Source organism: Colletotrichum phormii, assembly GCF_030913505.1.
Source record: "Colletotrichum phormii strain CBS 102054 chromosome Unknown BDP81scaffold_12, whole genome shotgun sequence".
Taxonomy (NCBI): domain Eukaryota; kingdom Fungi; phylum Ascomycota; class Sordariomycetes; order Glomerellales; family Glomerellaceae; genus Colletotrichum; species Colletotrichum phormii.
This window is the reverse complement of record NW_026851454.1, coordinates 628,044-646,450: the sequence shown is the minus strand read 5'-3', so window position 1 is coordinate 646,450 and position 18,407 is coordinate 628,044. Positions and strand designations below refer to the sequence as shown.

At 52.6% G+C, this 18,407-nt stretch overlaps 9 protein-coding genes across 9 annotated transcripts; 4 read left to right on the top strand and 5 right to left on the bottom strand.

The window, feature by feature from the left end:
- Positions 1-1,464: 1,464 nt before the first annotated feature.
- On the bottom strand, positions 1,465-2,617 carry BDP81DRAFT_490457 (uncharacterized protein; the record flags this gene model as incomplete). Its single annotated transcript, XM_060595282.1, has 1 exon — positions 1,465-2,617. A coding segment is annotated over exon 1 (904 nt), but the record flags the coding sequence as incomplete, so codon positions are not given.
- On the bottom strand, positions 2,471-3,494 carry BDP81DRAFT_450488 (uncharacterized protein; the record flags this gene model as incomplete). The annotated part of the gene is made up of 3 exons (XM_060592535.1): positions 2,471-2,760; positions 2,911-2,987; positions 3,058-3,494. 3 exons carry the CDS (start codon positions 3,492-3,494, stop codon positions 2,471-2,473), a joined length of 804 nt encoding a protein of 267 aa, XP_060444226.1.
- Positions 3,495-4,199: 705 nt separating this feature from the next.
- BDP81DRAFT_40102 (haloacid dehalogenase) lies at positions 4,200-5,273 on the top strand. Its single transcript, XM_060588772.1, has 2 exons — positions 4,200-4,218; positions 4,318-5,273. Exon 2 carries the CDS (start codon positions 4,398-4,400, stop codon positions 5,163-5,165), a length of 768 nt encoding a protein of 255 aa, XP_060444225.1. The 5' UTR covers positions 4,200-4,218; positions 4,318-4,397; the 3' UTR covers positions 5,166-5,273.
- Position 5,274: 1 nt separating this feature from the next.
- On the bottom strand, positions 5,275-6,568 carry BDP81DRAFT_40099 (NmrA-like family protein). The gene is made up of 2 exons (XM_060588766.1): positions 6,428-6,568; positions 5,275-6,307 (listed from the first exon to the last, which is right to left on the bottom strand). Exon 2 carries the CDS (start codon positions 6,246-6,248, stop codon positions 5,328-5,330), a length of 921 nt encoding a protein of 306 aa, XP_060444224.1. The 5' UTR covers positions 6,249-6,307; positions 6,428-6,568; the 3' UTR covers positions 5,275-5,327.
- A 385-nt stretch (positions 6,569-6,953) lies between these two features.
- Positions 6,954-8,018, top strand: BDP81DRAFT_376284 (short-chain dehydrogenase). The gene is made up of 2 exons (XM_060586736.1): positions 6,954-7,272; positions 7,340-8,018. The coding sequence occupies exons 1-2, from the start codon at positions 6,987-6,989 to the stop codon at positions 7,870-7,872; spliced, it is 819 nt and encodes a 272-aa protein (XP_060444223.1). The 5' UTR covers positions 6,954-6,986; the 3' UTR covers positions 7,873-8,018.
- A 2,542-nt stretch (positions 8,019-10,560) lies between these two features.
- On the top strand, positions 10,561-11,511 carry BDP81DRAFT_395188 (Alpha/Beta hydrolase protein; the record flags this gene model as incomplete). Its single annotated transcript, XM_060588042.1, has 2 exons — positions 10,561-10,839; positions 10,912-11,511. 2 exons carry the CDS (start codon positions 10,561-10,563, stop codon positions 11,509-11,511), a joined length of 879 nt encoding a protein of 292 aa, XP_060444222.1.
- A 255-nt stretch (positions 11,512-11,766) lies between these two features.
- Positions 11,767-12,510, bottom strand: BDP81DRAFT_450483 (uncharacterized protein; the record flags this gene model as incomplete). The annotated part of the gene is made up of 1 exon (XM_060592534.1): positions 11,767-12,510. The coding sequence occupies one exon, from the start codon at positions 12,508-12,510 to the stop codon at positions 11,767-11,769; it is 744 nt and encodes a 247-aa protein (XP_060444221.1).
- A 1,935-nt stretch (positions 12,511-14,445) lies between these two features.
- BDP81DRAFT_395186 (uncharacterized protein) lies at positions 14,446-16,048 on the top strand (the record flags this gene model as incomplete). The annotated part of the gene is made up of 2 exons (XM_060588041.1): positions 14,446-15,009; positions 15,074-16,048. The coding sequence occupies 2 exons, from the start codon at positions 14,446-14,448 to the stop codon at positions 16,046-16,048; spliced, it is 1,539 nt and encodes a 512-aa protein (XP_060444220.1).
- Positions 16,049-16,318: 270 nt separating this feature from the next.
- Positions 16,319-17,746, bottom strand: BDP81DRAFT_429980 (uncharacterized protein). Its single transcript, XM_060590563.1, has one exon. It carries the CDS (start codon positions 17,561-17,563, stop codon positions 16,397-16,399), a length of 1,167 nt encoding a protein of 388 aa, XP_060444219.1. The 5' UTR covers positions 17,564-17,746; the 3' UTR covers positions 16,319-16,396.
- Positions 17,747-18,407: the final 661 nt, after the last annotated feature.

Genomic DNA, 18,407 nt, shown 5'->3' with positions numbered 1-18,407 from the left:
GTTTGCAACCAAAACCTTTCTAGGCGCTCACTGCATCAACTAAGTTATCCAGTTTGTGGTGATAACGTTCCTACACATACGGTACTGACAAGCCCTTTGATTCCACTTGACTTGGTCACCTTTGAGACCAAATTATTAAGCATCATACTTTCGAATTTCCTTCGGTCACTTCACTGTTATATGCTCAGGATCAAGGCCACCAAACCCAACCAAGAACCATTCTGACGAACCCTGATTCTGCAGCAATCTCAGCACGTCTCGACTCCCATAAGTCTTGAATTGGCTGTGCTAACCGCCGAGGAAAGACTTGGTGAAGCTCAGTGGCGCTCATTATACATGATGGGTGAGCTCTGTGCTGGAGAAGAGTCATTGCCACCTGTGCTAGTAGTTCAAGGTGGGGTAGAGACGCGTCAACTCGATTGTCCGGTTCCTCGGTCAGTGCAACTGCAACCCGTCCCAGCTCAGGAATGCTCAGAGGAGCAGCCATCTTGCGGATGTTCGCGAAGAAGACCTTGGATATCGTGCTTCCTTGGTATGGCGCATTGAAATTCGCGTCATGCCGTAATAACCTTCTCAACATGCTGACGTACACATCTGATACTCTCTTCTCCAACGGCTGCTTGGACAGATGATATAGTCCATCCACAAACTTGCCCCATCTGGCCTCTGTGGCTGATGTTTCATTGACCTCGGCGCCGTGGCTGATGAGGTGATCCAGAACCCGTTTTTGCCTGGTGGCCCATATGTAGTTCATCCCATACTCTGCTGCCATGGACACACTGAGAATCTCCAACCAATCACCCCATATAGAGCCTTTCTTATTGGTGAGAAAGTCTTTAGGTTCCATCTTGTATGCACCCCGTACCCTAGCGACATTGCTATTGCTATTTCCATGATGGCCAGTCTGAGGTGTTTGGAACATCAGGGCCGTGTAGTCACTGGCCCTGGCCAGACTATTCCATGTCTCTCTCTTAACTTCCTGTGCCTGGGCACCCTGATGAGGATTTGAGCCTCGGCGGAGGAACAAGGATACGACTTGGGTGAGATCTGGGCTGGTCTCATTGATGGGCTCGAGGCTTTCCATGATTGCCTCTCTCAGGAAAGCACCGTTGATGATGTCTCGGGCTCCAGGGCTACATTCCCGGTGTTGCGAGAGATACTGAGTCAATCCTCGGGAAATGGCGAATTCGACGAAGCAGTCTGGCCTCCATGGGATCTCGGCATCGAGAGGGTCGGCCATTTCCTCCACGACGTAGCGGAGATCATCCACCAACTCGGATTCGGACGAGCCCGATTCCGCCTCGGCCTGGTAGGCGTAAAAGAAGGCTTCTTCCAGTGCCCGAGAAAGCACCCCAGAACGCTGGAAGTGTTCTTTTCGAACGGGCATAAATTTTATCAGTGCAACGTACGCTCTGAAGATAACCGTATTCGGTTTGAATTCCGAGAGGCTCTCAGCGAGGAATTCGGCCATTTCTTTTGTGAGGAGAAAATCACGAACTGTGCGGTGAAGAAAGGTCACTCGCGGACCCAGATAATCGCTCGCAGCATGGTCAGCTTGAACCTCAAGCAGGCCCTTGCTGCGGCCGTCGAGTCGGCGAATCATTTGCTTCCGCCTGGTGAAGACATCGTGTTTGTCCATTGGTTCAACGGGAAGACGTAAGACCTGAGAGAGGTCCTGCGTGCAATAGTCTGTCAGGGAATACAGCATAATGTTAAGTGGCTCTTCGGCCTGCAATGCGATGTGGAACATTTGCGCCATTTGGGGGTGGTAAAATGGATCGATGGAGTTGAGGATGTGCTTGAAAAAGGTCTCGAGATCCTGGGGAAGTTGGCTTATTCGTCGTCGTAGGGTTGACACACCATCGCCGTTAGTTACACTTTCGTGGACGGAACGGACAACCAGAAATACCCATAGAAATACTCCCTGGGCCTTTTTGGTAATCTCCTCCACAAGAGTGTGTTCAGCTTTCGAGTATTCTCCCCAATTGGGGTGTTCTTTGAGCATACTCTCTGTGTAGCGTCGGATGTCGTCTTGAGTCAAATCTTGGAGGGCTAATTTCCACAAGCTCGATTTGCCATAAGCATCTTCAAACACATTCCACGGCCGGCTTGAAACACAAAGCTTAACATTTGGTGACGACGCAAGCCGAGAAAGGATCTGGATCAGTTTCTGGTGGTCCCCGTCGTACTCATCCAGCCCGTCGATAAAAAAGCAGAAGCGCAAGGCCAACTTGTCGCAATCGACCATTTGATTCACTATTCGTTCCAACTCGAAGATTGACCAGTCCCGGCCATCCTCGCCCGATTGGAGACGGTACTCGTTTTGGCCAGGCCCCTCGGGCAAGATTCTGTCGATTAGGTCAGGCATTTGGCGGAAAATCTCGTAAAGCAGTGATCTCAGCAGCCCGTTGATAGACTTTTGCAGCCGCGTACCGGCGCTCCAGAAGTAATGGCGCGCGACGATGCACTCCTAGGGCTCGGCCCATGTGGAGAGAAGCTCCGCTGTGCGCGAGTGATCTCCAAGATGCTTCATAAGAGTAGACTTGCCGGAGCCTGCTTTGCCAGATATCCAATAAATTCCCTTGCCTAACTCGAGCCAGTCTGTGAGATTGCTGACGTGAACTGCTGCCGCTCGCTGCAAACCTGTACGGCCGAACACCCAGTTGAATGTCTTCTGATGTGCCTCAGCTATGCCGTGGTGACGAGCCGGCATCGATCGAAAGTACAGTCCCCGAAGAAATGTCTGTTGGAAGGAAACGTCTCTTGCACTGGTAGTTAGGTTTACGAGCTTCTCGTGCAGTTGATGGAAGTCTTGATGAGAAGAGACACTGGCGTCTGATGGAGACTCATTCGAGACGGAAGACTTGTATGTGATGCTTTGGATAGCTGCAGATATTTCCTCGAGCTTACCTGAGTGATTCGATTGCATCGACAGAGTGGCTTCCTTCAGCGTCCTAAGTTCGCGCAGCACGCTCGATTGCTGGTTGCTATACAGATGTAAGTAACTTTTGATGAGAAGGTAATAGTACGTAGAGGACGCCAAAGACATGTGCCCACCTCGTGATGGCGACAAGATGTGTCATGAGCTCCTGCCGATACTCCTTGAGCCTCGCCTCTACATCGTCGACTTTGCGCTTGCCCCAAGCCGCCCTCAAGGCTTGTTTTAAACTAGCAACCCGCCCGCCGGGCGTGCAGTACAGGCTCTTCAGAAGGCTCTGTAGCTCCAAAGCTGTGTTCCTGCATTTTTCCGCAAGCTTGCGCAGTGCCACCTCTTCGTCGATCCTTTTTGTCGGTTCGCCCGCAAGGTCGGCGGCTTCGTCAATGTCGTCCACCAGGAAACGGAGGTCTGAGCAGATCTCATCCAGGGTCTCGTGCTCCTTCGTGCGCCCATCGGTGGATACGTATATCTCACGGCTGTTAGAGACCAGCTTCGCTCCAAACTCGACAAATTGTATAATGGCGGCCGCTAACCCGAGCGCTGTGAATGGATCCATTGAATGCGACTTCGGAAGATCCCAGGAGTGTGTTTCGATCGCAGAACCTCACGGTATCAGGAGCGGGGTGGTTGTCAGATTTATACTCGCCTCGTCACACGAACAGACGAGGCTGTCCCTGGTTGCCTTCATTTGGCGCACCAGATATGAAATGTGTACCCGCATAGGCGGCCTCATGGTCGACTGCAACGGTCTCAGACACCATCATCCTACCGTCTCACCCGCCTTTTCTCCAAGGACTATAAAGCAAGTCAAGCTTCAACTGGACAAATGAATTCAGCGTCTCTGTCTGATTGGCGTTTACCCCGCATAGCTTGTACTTTGGACATGTTGCTGTTGATGAGATAGGTATGCATGTAAGTCGAGGTCGGGTAAGCGTCAGTCAAAGATTTGTGCCCAACCGATTCCATGCAAGGCCACCTCCTCCACGCAGTATTGATACAGGTAATTACTGCTTACCTTTTTCATCTTTAACGGTTAATAAACTCGCTTGGAATTTGGTTAGCTTTTCTTCCATCTCTTAAGCATTCCTGAGACTGGATACATTAGGAAGTATTCGAACTACCGGCAACCCGAACGTCCAGGTAATACTTGGGAGACTATTAGTATTGCTTCTAATTTGTTCCAATTCTCGCAATCCCATTTGGCTAGTTGGCTCTGGCGAGGAAAATCACGTCATCGTGCTCAGCTTACCTGATCATGCTGATAGGACCCAATCATTGATGCAAGTACAATATGTCGAAGGATTGTTGCGCTAAAGCGCGCCCTTCCAAAGTCCCAAGACGACCTCGAATTACTAATAGGAACTTTTGAGTGAAGTCAGCTTTGTCGCTCTTAAAAGTGACCGGGATCCGAAGACTTCATATCTCAAGGTCCCTGCCAGGCAAAGCTTGTTTTCCGCCCATGGCTTCCCACTACTCCCAAGGGTACCTCAACGAATTCCTACCAATCATCATGTCTGAGCAACCCACAAAGATCAAAGCAGTCTTCTTCGACTTCATGGGAACTTGCCTGAACTGGCATGCCAGTGTAGTCAAGGCCTTGCCCGCGACCATTCCAGAGGACGAAGCGTCAAAGTTCGCCCTCGAATGGCGCAGACAATATTTCATCGAGAACGCAAACCGGCATGCGAAAGGTCTCGAGCCTGAGGACATTGACATCACGTTCGCGCGGGTCCTCGACAACCTTTTGAACCAGTCTCCCGTGTACGCCAACCACTTCAACGCCGAGATCAAGACTGAGTTGATCAAAGCATGGCACTCGCAGCCTGCCTGGCCAGAAGTCTCAAAGGCCATTGAGAGCCTGCGGAACGATCTCGGCCTTGAAGTGTTTGTGCATGCCAACGGCACGACTCGCCTGCAGCTGGATCTCGTTCGGTTTTCAGGGCTCAGCTTCAACATGCTCTTCTCCAGTCAGCTTTTGGGTGTTTACAAGCCTAGCCCCATTGCGTATGAAAAGGCGTTGCAGCTTGTTAAGCTCAAGCCTGAGGAAGTGGTGCTGGTTGCGGCGCACGCCTATGATTTGCGAGGGGCGCAGAAGGTTGGGCTGAGAACCATCTATGTTCATCGATGGACTGATGATGTAGATGAGGATATGGAACAGGTTCGGCCCGAGTTTGACGTATTCTTGGACGATATGACAGAGCTGCCCAAGGCAGTCGGGAGCTTGTGATCCTGAAATCAGGTATAAATCTTTTGAGTCTCGCTTAAACAGCACTGCACATCACTCAATGCTACCTCCCTTCATGCTTAGGAAAGACCAAGTGAAGAATCAGAAATATAATTAGTGTAGCTGAGGCAATATGTCGGTCTTCTCTAACACAGGTGATAGTCCTCAAACCGTTGGGTTAGCAACAACATCTGCGATAACAGTGTCCAAATCCTCATCCTCCAGCCCCAAAGTCTTCATAGCGAAGTCATCGCGCTTCGTCCAGTTTGCATCTAATTGCCCAACAGCAAAGACAAGATCCTCAATCGCCTCAGCGTGGCCAGCATCGGCCTTCACCTTGTGTTCCGCAATGAAACTCTCAGACTCGACCATGTTAACAGTCCACTTTGCTCCCGTCGCCTTCTCCAAACTTTGAAGCAGCTCGTTCTGTGTGATGCAAAAGCTCTGAATGAAAAGCGTCTTATTCTTCGTCACCTCGGTAAATCCCAAGTCCAGAATACGCACAACAGCTTCCCCAACTCTCGGCAGCGTCGCGACAGAGGCCTTGATGTTACCGCCGTCAATGACGTCGATCTTCTTGGTATCGAGGTATGCGTGCAAGAAGCCTTCCTTGACACCCCAGTCGAAGAAGTGACCGCAGACGATACCCGTCCACGCGAATTCGGGGTTCTTGTCAGCCAGCTCCTGCGCCTTTTGACGCACCGCGCGTTTCCAGCGATAAAGCGGGATGAGCTCCCTCGCGCGGGGGTTATCGGCGTCGATGCTGCCGAAGTCGGCGGGCATAAAGTGCTTCACGCCCGCTGCGGACGCCGCCTCGGCGATACGCAGGTGCTGGTCGAGGTCGCGCAGGCGGAAGCTGACGATGACGACTTCTTGGCCTGTAAAGGCCTTTTTGAGACCTTCGTAGGAGAGGTCGTTGTCGACTTCGATGACTTGCACTTGGTCGGCGGGGTACGCGATTGTGCTCTTTGAGCCGGCGCGCTTCAGGGCGCTGAGCTTAAAGGATTTGGCGGCGACCAGGGAGTCTAGGATTTTGGCGCCAAGTGTGCCATTGGCGCCGACGAGAAGGACGGATTTCGGTGCCATGATGGGCAATGTCTTGTGTTTATCCCTTGCGTTGTGAAATTCAGAGAAAATGAGCGTTTCTTTGTTGGTTTCGTCAATGATACTTTGACTTCAGATAAGGTACTCAAACTCACAGCTCAAGGGCAATAGGCGACTTGAGCACTGACTCACGTCATCCAGCAGCTTTCGGGATGGCTTACCGAGTCCTTCAGTCTGCCGTCGGGGTGGGGTCCGTAGAGGGCCGGTCTAGGCGGGACATCGAGCAGAACATCCACTGTATCTTCCGAAGAGAGAAGGTTATCGCGGTTCTTAGCAATGATCGTTCGCTTCTGTTAGTGCTCACTGTAACCACTCATCAAAGGCCATGGCGGGGTTCAAGATGTTCAGATTGGGACACTCCCGGCTCCGGGCAACGTAAGATCCACTCACGCCGGGCCGGAGGACGCAGTTAAAGATCATCAAAGTTGGCATCTATGTCTTCGCGGCTTCGCGTTTATATAGTATGTTCTAAAAGAGACCAAAGGGTTCTTGGCGCCCATCTTCATATGATTTCCCCGCAATCTAGCCATCTGTCGTATGGAACTCTCCGTCAAGCTTAACTCCGGGCGCGGTCCCTAGGGCTGAAGCTGTCTCAGGCTAGAAACATGCCGCCGTGCGGAGGAATAAAAGGGCTGGAAGGTTGCTGTTTTTGAATCTGAATTAAACTTCTACATACGATCTCGATATATCAATAGACCAAGTCATCTAAAGTTCTCAGTCATGTCTTCCAAGCGTATCATCCTCGTCACCGGAGCCAACACCGGCATCGGCTACGAAACAGTCAAAGCCCTGCTGCAATCCGACAAGGTGTACCACATGATTATCGGATCCAGGTCCATTGAAAAAGGCGAATCTGCTGTTGCCGAGCTCACTAAGGAATTTCCATCCACCGCGAGCTCTTTGGAGGTTATCCAAGTGGATGTAGCGGATGATGATTCAATCCTCAGTGCTTTCAAGAGTGTCAAGGAGAAGCACGGGCTGCTCGATGTTCTAGTTAACAACGCTGGTAAGTCTTCATCCAGCACAGGATGCCACCATCACACCCTAGAGTAAGTCTGACAACCGACTTGCAGGCGCCTCTCATGATTTTGGACCTCACAACTACAACCCCGAGGACATCAAAGCCATTCGCCAAAACATGAACAAGTCATACGACGTCAACACATCCGGAACCCACGTCATAACCCACGTCTTTGCCCCTCTCCTCATCAAATCCTCCGATCCCCGCCTTCTCTTCGTCACCAGCGGACTATCCACTCTCAACGGCATCGAAAACACCGGCCTCCTCCCGTTTCAACCAGGGACCGTCACGGCTGGCGGTTGGCCCAAACCCTTCACCCCTCAGGCCGGGTACCGGTCTAGCAAGGCTGCGTTGAACATGGTCATGCAGAACTGGCATTGGCTTCTCAAGGCAGACGGAGTCAAGGTGTGGTGCATCTCCCCCGGTTTCTTGGCTACGGGGTTGGGTGGAAATCCGGATTTGCTGAAGAAGATGGGTGCAGGTGAACCGAGCCAGGGAGGCAGCCTGATTAAACAGGTGGTTGAGGGTGAACGGGATGCTGATGTTGGCAAGGTTGTGAACAAGGATGGTATCCAGCCTTGGTAGTCAGGAAGGAAGACTGATTGATACCAAGAGGCCGAGAACATAGCCATGGATAACAAGCAGGGCTTCTTCTTAGAGAACTCTAGGAAAGGCTTGACGTGATATCCAGTACACCGACAATACACCGGATTATCGATGTTGATTCCATCACTTGCCATTGATTTTCTTCCAAGCAAACATTAAGTGATCTACAATCCTTTCCACCCGCTACAGCGGTCGCGACGGCTCGACGTAGTCGCTGTCCATTTTTTCAGGTTCCCAAACATTATCTTCCGGACTGTCTTTGCGGAAGAAAGCGCCAACGACAGCACCCTTTGCTTCTTCAAGATACTCAAACTCTGCCGTCCCCTCTGACGGTCGCCATATCTTGATGCCGTGTCCGTGCAGTCTCATGTAGGTCAACTGCTTGCACTTTGCGGCGACGATCTCGGGCTTGAGGTACTCCACTCTCTTAACTCTCTGAACGGGGGGTCCTCCGGATTCCCTACGTTGATTCTGAACTTGGCATAGTCTATCGAAAGCTTTTTCAAACCCTTCATTTTCGCAAGGATGTCGATCAGACCGTACGGGGCGACCGTGGTGTCGATGGTGAAGCCGAGGGAGGCGATCCAGTGGCAGGGCTCGAGGACTTTGAACATGTCGTGGTTTTCAGGTGCATCCGTACCGTCTCCAAGCCAATTCTGGGGTAGGATGGGCTCTTTAGCACTCAGGGCCTCCGGATGATTAAGCATGTCATCGAGTTCCCTCGAGTAATTTCCCGAGCGAAGAAATGTTTGAGGGTCCACGCGGACACTTCGGAAGTAAGCTCTTCAAAACAGTGATCCGTGTCTGCGCACCATCCCCTGACGGTGAGTTGACGGAGGTTGGGCATTGTGCTCGGGTCAATGGCGTCGTATGCGAGCGGCGGAGTCTCTGACAAGTAATTCCAACGCATGATGACACTCTGGTTGAAGAGTCGAAGTTCTTGCAGATACTTCAAGTCGGTCAACTTGTTGAGGTAGCCATACGTCCAGTCCTCATCCAGGCAAAACAGGACGGGATGGTACAACTTGAGAGCTTTGAGGCGAAGCGGAGCGTGACCGAGATCTCCATAGTGATTTCCCAAGTCCATGAGAAAGTCGTGTAGATTGGATCACGGTCGTCTAACGTATAAAACGTGTCTGCCGTCGCTCGAGAAAGGGAAAGGCTCAGATCAGTGAGTTTCGGGGAGGAACCCAGGATACGGGCTATCGTTTCTATCCACTTTGGGAGAGGCCCTTGGGGCCCAGTCAGGTGAAGTCCCGTCAGGCCGGAGAAGACGTTGAAGTCGGCAATACTGTACTTCAAGTCTTCAGGAATAGGCATCAAGGGCTCCGGGTCCCTCCAAGAGTCATCATCGCGACAGTATCTGTCGCAGTCGGGACGGTAGGGGTGAGATTCCAGATCGAAGGAGATGTCAACCAAGGTGGGGCAGCATTGCTTCAGAGTCTTTACTGTTTCGGATGAGAGGAAGAACTCTCTGTCTTCCATGCTGAAACGGCCATTAGCATGTAATCAGTTACGGCTGGGAGCAGTAGATAAGGTATGACGGACACAAATTTCTTCACATTTGGTGTGTTCGCCAACAGTCGTCTGAGTTGGGAGTTGCAATTCCGGGCATGATCATCAAACTCAACCTCACTTTGGTCCCATTCGAAGCCGTTGGGTCGGAAGTGGATGACTTGAATGTGGCGGGTTTCTGGGGATTCCTTGACAAGCCATTTGTGTGGAGGGTCCTCCTTCACGAAGTGTTTGTAGCCCAGGTAAACCTCGGCGTATAGGAACTCATTGAAAGCCTCTTTGAACGACTTGTTGACGCGACATAAAGCCCTCAATGTCTTTTTGTTGGTAATCTGTTGGTACCATAGGGTATTAGTGGTTGGGTCACATCCGAAAGAGCTTCCGCAGATTTTGTATCGAAAAATTGACTTGCAAGGTATTCTCCGATGATGCGCAGCAACTCTGGCGCGAGCAGCACTATACTGGCTGAGTCTACGTGTTGTAGAGGTCCGCTTTCGTAGATGGCAAGAGTTCCGACTGCTTCGCTAGGAAAGAATGGCTAATTGGTGCCACTGGCAGATGAAGTTGAGGGATTGAGACCGTCAGGATGATGTGCAACGTATCCAAACATGGGTTGACCACCTTACGTAAGGTCAGGTGTTTTGGGTTCGTGATGTCCAAGGTATATTATATTAACAGGCTGACAGCGGATGCCTTGGGGCCACTGTAATGGTCCTCGACAATCACTTCCAAAAAAGAGAATCCATCCGGACACAATTTCGCCCCTTTTCAATGCTTGCTGTTCAAGTAATGGTATCTTACTTGGTTCAAATTTGTATAGCCTCGTTGTTCTAATCCTCAATGTTTAAAGTACATGCATGACAAGGCACCTTCCATGGCTGGGTTGTTGAGTCCCATAGGGTAGGTGTAGGTACCTAAGCAGCATACCTTCCTTCAGGTACCTTAAGCTTAGAATGGCAGGAAGTGCCCCGGAAACACACTGAGGCAGGTGCACTTCCGGCCAGGGAAGGCACGTAGTAGAGGACAATTAGGGGACAACTTTCAAATCTTCGGCGAACCTTCAGCGAACCGTCAGCCAACCTGGAAGTTCCATTCACCACACAACTTTTGGTCAACATCAATTCAAAAGGTATCATTGCCAACGCATCTACAATGACATCCGCCTCGAAAGGGGAAGGTGTCTACATCGATCCTGTCGAGGGCCACGGCCACACCCACACCGTCATCATCCTCCACGGCAGAGGCAGCAACGGCGAAGAGTTCGCAGATGAGTTCCTTGAATGCGAAGTCTCCGAAGACCTGGCACGCATCTTGGCCATCTTGGCCCACCCAGACGATGGCCCTGAACAACCAAACAACCCCCTGGACGATACCCCAGCGCGACCACCACCCCCTCGAACCCTCCGAGCCCTGTTCCCAACTTTCAAATGGGTCTTCCCTACCGCACCATCTTCCCCAGCAGAGCGTTTCAAAGCAGACTTCAACCAATGGTTCGATATTTAGTCTACAGAGAACCCGAACGTGTATCCGGAATTGCAGGAACCAGGTCTGTGCAAGAGCATCGACTACATCAACGAATGTATCAACGAGGAAGCCGACTATGTTTCATTTGACAACATCTTCTTGGGCGGTATCAGCCAAGGATTCGCAGCAGTTGTCGCGACCCACCTGCACAGGTGTGGAAGCTTTGCCGGTCTCTTTGGCTACGCTAGCTGGGCGTACCCCGGGCTGGCACCTTTCGAAGTCCCAGCAGGTCTTAGTGGCGGCAATGGCAATTGGAAGATAAAGTGTCGTGATGCGGACTACCAGATGGCACACACGCCCATCTTCCTTGCTCACGCCCTCAACGACGAAGTGGTTCCGGTGAAGAACGGAAGGGCCCTCTATAGGGCCTTGCGCAATATAGGCATGACGGAAGTCGAGTGGCACGAGTATCAATATGGCGGCAACTGGTTCACCGAGCCCGAAGGCATAGATCATCTCGTTTCCTTCCTCATGCGCAATATGGGCTCCGAGGAAGATGACTATGAGGAAGATGACTCTACGGAAGATGACTCTACGGAAGTTGAAGAGGAGTCTGGTAAGGGAAATGGTGCTGTATAAGGACGAGAGCAGAAAGGTCTTGATTGGAAACCAGCGAACAGCGATATGCTCCAGGCCTTTTCAAAGCGGAATCAGTATACGGTCGGGAGCAGAAAGTAGTGCATGAAAGATTATATTATGGATGATTCGTAATCGGTAATCGAGAACTACGAGTAAAAAAGCAGAGCATTCTACAAAATAAGGGTATTGAAAATAGATGTCTATGTGAGGCCAAGCAGAAACGTGGTGAAAAGCAAAGCAACAACCTGATTACGATCAGTAGGTGACGGTAGCAACTTTGGCGACATATCTGTCGTCTCCGCCCTTTTGCAAGATGTTCTCAAACATCCACTTGCCAACATCTTCACGGGCGATGCTGTACCCAATAGCCAGCTCCTCAACACCCTTGACGGGATCCTCGATACCAACCCGGACCGTACCTGCGGGCTGCTCCTTTCCGTTGGTCAAGAAGCTGGCGCGCACCACGGTCCAGGCTTCACCGCTCGTAAAGAGGAGTTCCTCCATGGCTTTCTTGTCCATGTGCGGGGTGTGCAAGAGGCCCTTGTAAAGAGGCTGAATAAGGAGAGGCGTGTCCCTCCCAAACTTGGAGATACCAGTGCTGCTGAGCCCAATGACACGCGGCCGTCCAGCAACACCCTTCTCAGTGCGCAGCTTCTTGATGGCGTCGAGCAAGACGGTCATTCCCTTTTCGCAGACGTTGACGTCCTCGAGGTTCATCTTGCGCAGCTCGAACCAGGCGCCGATGGAGGAGACGACGGTGTCGACGAAGCGGGTTGCGTCAAAGGGCGAGACGACGCATCGGGCAATCACGTCGGCGTCGTGGGCGTTGCCTTGTTCGATGCGGAGGTTGGGGTACTTTTCGGACGGGAGGATGGAGGTCAGCTTGGACGGGGTGCGGCACAGGGCGATGCACGTGAAGCCGGCGTCGAGGGAGCGGCGGAGAGCTGAGAGGCCGCAGCCGCCAGTGGCTCCGAGGAAAAGAATAGTCTTTGCGGACATGGTCGGTGTGTGGTCCTTGGTGTACCGTGTAAGAAGGTAATGGGGCGAGTCTCGGGACGGGACCGAGTACGGATGCGAGAGGTGAGACCGAGTGCGGGATGGCGAGTCGGGGCCGGTGGATTGTTGGTAGATCGTACCCACTGCAGTGTTTGGGATCGACAAGAGATGACAAGAAGATGTTCTTTTGATCTAGAAGGTGAGACTGATCTGGTGAGAGTTGAGAGTAGTGGTTTAGAATGATGAACAAGCCTCCATGTTCCACTTGGGAAGCGAGGACTACATGACCTTTTATCCTACCAGAAGACTGCTTGAAACCCGCTTGGAAAGATGGAAGGACACGATCGCGATACAAAGTCCGCAAGCCACACGGAGTTGTGAAAGTGAATAGTCAGGCCGAATCACCGTGTATGCGTGTGCATGGCTTACATGTTGGTGAGCGGCAAAGCTCAAGGGATTCGAGCCCGGCCGCCACGATGCTTGTTTTTGGATGGGAAAGAACCACCAAAGGGCCTCTAGAGGCAGCAATTTCCCATCCGTGGGCACCCGGGCACAGGGCTGGAATACGGTTGGAATGTTCCTCCGCCCAGTCTGGTGGCGTCCAGTCGGAATGATCTGATAGTGGTAGTGGGTCAAGCCACGTTCGCTCTTATCGGAGTCTGTGTGGGTCATAGCACGGGTGTCAACTTGGTGGCTTGACGCTAGTCTCATAACGGGTTAGAGGCGGAATGGCATGGCCGTCTGGTTGGGAAGGCAGCGGGTCGACTCACATTCCAAATCCGGCTGGAGAGAGAACTAACTCCCTGAACAATTGGACTCGGATCCCATCGTCAACCTTGGACATCGCCCTCTCAGTTTCTTCGACTCCATCATCGAAACCCTGCGCCTGCGCCTCCCAAGATGAAGCTCGTTAAGTTTGCTATGTTCGATACACTTCTCAAAGCGTGGTCATAGTTCACCAACACGGACCGTCGTATTCGAACCTACGTCTATTCACATCTCGGTCTTCCTGACTGACTGACCTCACTTGACCAACTCTGACTTCCACTGCCAGAGTGTATTCTCGAATCCGTGCACCTTTGATGGGACATGAACTTCTTCTCGTCTTCACTATAAAACACCTATGCGACTCGAGATGGCACATGTCGACCCGACTTGCCGCGTCCGTCCTCTGTCCCCGGCTCACACTCGACGAGCAAACCCTCGTCACATCCCTCACGCGAATGCATCGTACCCAACTGGATCCGGCAATTGGCTTTGAGCCCACCGATCACTCCCTGATCCCCAATGACCACGCTACCCATCATCGAGACAAGCAGGTCCCTGCAGCATCTCGCAGCCCACTTCCCCAACCCAATTTAACAGCACAGACTGTGACGTTTCGGCATGGCATTGGTGGGAGCGTTGAACACTTGATTACAACCCAAGAGAGGGGACTCAGCCCGCAGAGATGTCCCAGAGAGTCCGTACGACTAGGTAATCCGCCAGCTGGGAGATGGCACCATGTCGCTTCGGTTTGAGTTTCGTCCGATTCCATCACCCAACTTTCATTCGCATTCTACCTTTCCACAGTCCAAGGCTCCAAGGCTGTGCCCGGACAACAAGGAACGCACCTGGAAAGTTCTGTTCGATTGAGCATGTTTGTGGCCCTTACCAGTGGCCATTCAAATCGCAAGCGTAGACAAAGCCAAAGGAACCACCCTCGGCCAGGTCAATGTTACAGGCCCGTCCCATGCCGTTTCGTAGATCTCTGACGCGGGTCCCAAAGTTATCGGTTCAAACTGTCCGTAATATTAAGATCGCAGCATGCCGCTGCACGATCATCTTGTCTTAGCCTTGAAAGACGTCGTCAACGCCAAGGGACTCTGACAGATCGAAGAGAGCTCTCTCCTTTCCGCAACTAGACACTAGCGCCGTCCAACGTCCCTTTATCCAACAATGCTCGTGGGAAAGTCGGTTCCGGAACTCATCCTCGTGAGGTCCATGGTAATATACTTCCAGTACCTCGGATTCCTCTGCTTCCTCTACTTTTGGTTCATATTCGCCCTCGCTGGTGTACCCGGTATTGCTCACCCCGTATCCATCCTAATCGAAGTCGTTGGCGCCATCGAAATCATCTTCTATTTTGCCTGGTTCGTGCCATATCGCCGCCGTCTACAGAAACCCGGCCTTCAACCGGGGCCTCTAAATCAGGAAGAACGCCGGTGGTTCTTTTACCAGGGACTGGATCACGCGCCAGATGTCGAGCAGTATATCCGGAAATGGCACTGCAACGCCCAGGTCGGCGATATTCGCAGGGAGAATGTCAAGGACTGGTTGATGTGGGCATTGTTCGACAAGCAGGGCAACCCGCAGGAACACGACGATGAACTCGAGGAGTACATTGAGGAAACTGAAGAGCGGGCCGGAATCAACATCAAGAAAGGCTTCGGAGACGCGACCCCGATGCGCCTGAGTTTTGATTCCATCACAATCACCCACCGGAGCCTAATGTATTACATTGTAAGTGATGTGCAGCTGACAACGTTCCCCCACTATCCTGGGTAAAAGACTAACACGTCAAAAGACCACTGGCACCCTCGACTTCTTTGCAACCCTCGTCCTCTTCATCAGAGGCTTCAAGTTTTACCGTCAACCCCGCAACACCTTCTTCTCCGTCTTCCCCTGGCGGCCCATGACACTCTTCTCGCCCAACGAGTCCGCCGACCCGAAGCTGAGCTACTTTTGCCGCCCGCACACGTCAGAGGCCCAGCGCCCGATCCTCTTCATGCACGGCGTGGGTGTCGGCATGCTCCCGTACCTACTATGGCTTTGGAGCATCCCCAAGGACGTCGGTGTGCTGTGTATCGAGATTCTCCCCGTCTCCTCGCGTATCTGCCCCCCTCTACAGACAACCAAAGAGCTCGTCGATGGCATAGACGCCATCATCAAGCAGCAAAACTACAATGACTTTGTCTTTGTTGGAAACTCTTTCGGCACGCTCTTCGTATCCCCGCTGCTACAAAGACCCGACATCGCGGCAAAGATCAACTCCATCGTGCTCATCGACCCCGTATCACTTCTCCTCCACCTTCCCGCCGTAGCCTACAACTTCACGCGGCGCACACCGAAATGGGGTAACGAATGGGAAATTTGGTTCGTCGCCACAGATCCCATGGTCGCGCACACCCTCGCCCGCCGCTTCCGCTGGCAGGACTTCATCCTCTGGACGCCACAGTTACAAGGGAAGCGTACGACCGTAGTCCTCGGCGGCGAAGACTGCGTCACCGATCCGGACGCCGTAGCGAGCTACGTCTACTTTGGCGATCTCAACTACACGCGGCACGACAAGCCCGAGTGGGCGACGACGCCCGAGAGGTGGAGTGGGAAGGGGGAGCTCGAACTCATGTACCTGGCGGGCATGGATCACGGCCAGGCCTTTTTGAGTATCAAGCACATGCCGCAGATTGGCAACGTCGTCTTGGCATACACGTTCCTCAGCGGGGTGATGGACTCGAGGCAGGCGGATGCGGCAAAGGAGGAAGAACAGAACCAGATTTGAGATAATGTTTCGATTTATGAAGGCGTTTTGTTGGCTGGTACTGGATGGGTAGGCTGCGTGCGTCCTTTTCGCGACGTGGTTGAGGAGTGGATGGTCTGGGAACCTGCCCTCGTGTTTTGTCACTTTATAACATTTATATCCAGATTTTCTTCCTCTTCTCTTACCTATTCTGTCTCTGATACTCCTGTGACTTCTGGCATGTCGGTATGATGCCGGTCTCGTAGTAACAGACGCCACGATATCTGACCCAAGTCTAAAATGATATTACCGGTCCGCAAACTATTACCATGCTTGAACCTCGACATCTCATTACAGTATCACGATCACGCATACAGAGTCCATCATCAGTCAATCATATTCATCCCACGGCAAGAGTCCCGGCTTCTGATACCCAGGAACATGCGGCTGCAACGCCGCACAACACTCAATCCTCACCCCCTTCCTCCCAAGCCTATCAACCTCGATCAACCTCACACGCACAGGAACCTCATGCCTCTTTACCTGAGGAACCCCCCGACTCCTCCAACTCTGTTTAACATTTTCCCCAACCTTGACCCTCACCTCCATATCCGTTTCTACGAATTGATCCAACCCACCAGAGACAACAAACTGGGTATCCCTCCACAGCACATCAACCCCCAAATCAACCTGCGTCTCACAAGCATGACACCATAACCTCCACTCCCCATCAACCCTCCTCCATCCAACCGCAACATCAACCTGTATTCGCGCGTTCGTCGGCGACTCAAACCGCAACCCAGCAAGCACCGGCTCGAAATAGGGATTCCCCGTCCTTATAATCCCCAGGCTCGACACCCACGGTCCCGTAGGATACGAATCGACAACCTGATACGCCTCCCGAACCCCACCCACCTTCCAACCCGCCTTGAGGACCGAAATATCGGGGAGAACATACACCGGGTTCCGCTTCACGAAAACAGTCTTGTAGCTTCCCCGCCCTGGCCTCGTCGAATCCGGCGCCGGGATGACCGTGCACACACTCCCCGTCCGGACCCGGGCGTATTGGTTCCCCGATAACTTCCTCAGCATAATCCGCGGGCACTGATCTCCGTTCTCGCCCTGAATAGCACAGTCCAGCACAGCATAAAAGTCATCCGCCGCGCTACCATCACCACCTTGGGTATCGTCCACAGGCTCAAGGTACATGGATATCCTAACCCCCTGATTCGTAAGCTGAATCGGCTGCTGCCCCGTCGTCCCAAACGCCGGCAACGGGCGAAGGTACTGAAACTGCGAAAACTCAACCGGCGACGGAGCAAGCAGGCCGCTGAGAATATGCTGGTCAAACGCGGCCTCCTGCGTAGACGTCTCGTAGTTGCTGTGCCACGCAAAAATGGAATGATCCCCTGTGTCCTGCAAGATAGCCTCCTGCAGCCGCGCAAAGGCCTTCATCCCCTCGCCGTATAGCAGCGGCATGTTGACGCCAAAGATGCCCATCAGGCTGTAGGCCAGGTCCTCCTTCCGGGTCGTGACTCTCGACGAGGCCCAGTGCATGCGCTCGGCGACGCTTGACGATTCTAGGGGGATGGTCTTGTTTAGGATGTCGAGGCTGATTCCCGTGACGGTTGCCAGCGCGGGACCGAGTGACTCGTCCAGTTTGGAGCCGATGAGGTGCCAGCTCTTGTCGTAAAAGTCGATGTTGTCGGGGGCGATGAGCTCTTGGAGTGTCCAGCCGCGGGTAAACCATCTGCACTCGCGAAGAGCCAGTTCCAACGGAACAACCATCCCGGGCTGCTGGTATATCGAGTAGTTCAAGTCGGAGAGGTAGACGTAGCAAACACTGGCCTGCTCGTACCAGTTGAACATGGAGTTGATTGCCTCGGACAGTTCCGCACTGCTCGTCTTATCGATGCAGCACGTATCGATCCAGATATAGCCGTACCCCTGACTCTGAGCAAGTCGGCAGGCTCCCGTGATCTTGGGGTATCCGGCCATGAATCCGATGTCCTTTTGGGCATCGTGCACATCTTGCAGCGTGACCTCCTCTGTGCCCCACGTGTGGGAGAGAATGGCAAATTCCGGCGCATTGTCCCCTTCGAATATCACAAAATCTCCGAGTGGTTGTGACCCTTGGGCTGTTTCCAAGAGCCTCATTGTCTCTCCGTGTCTGTGTTACACAAGATATGGCTTGGCCGTTGAGGAGGTGAAGGCATGTTGCTGGAGGTTCCTGGTGGTGTTTCTCGCAGCCGCTAATGCAGCTCGGGTCCCCGCAGGCCTTGGACAGATCAACTCTCTCTTGGATCCATTAGAATGACCCTGGCACCTTTCGATACTATCTACCAGGGTCAACAACGCCCGCCAAAGCACCTAACCTGCTCTGTAAGCCGAATGAGTCGTG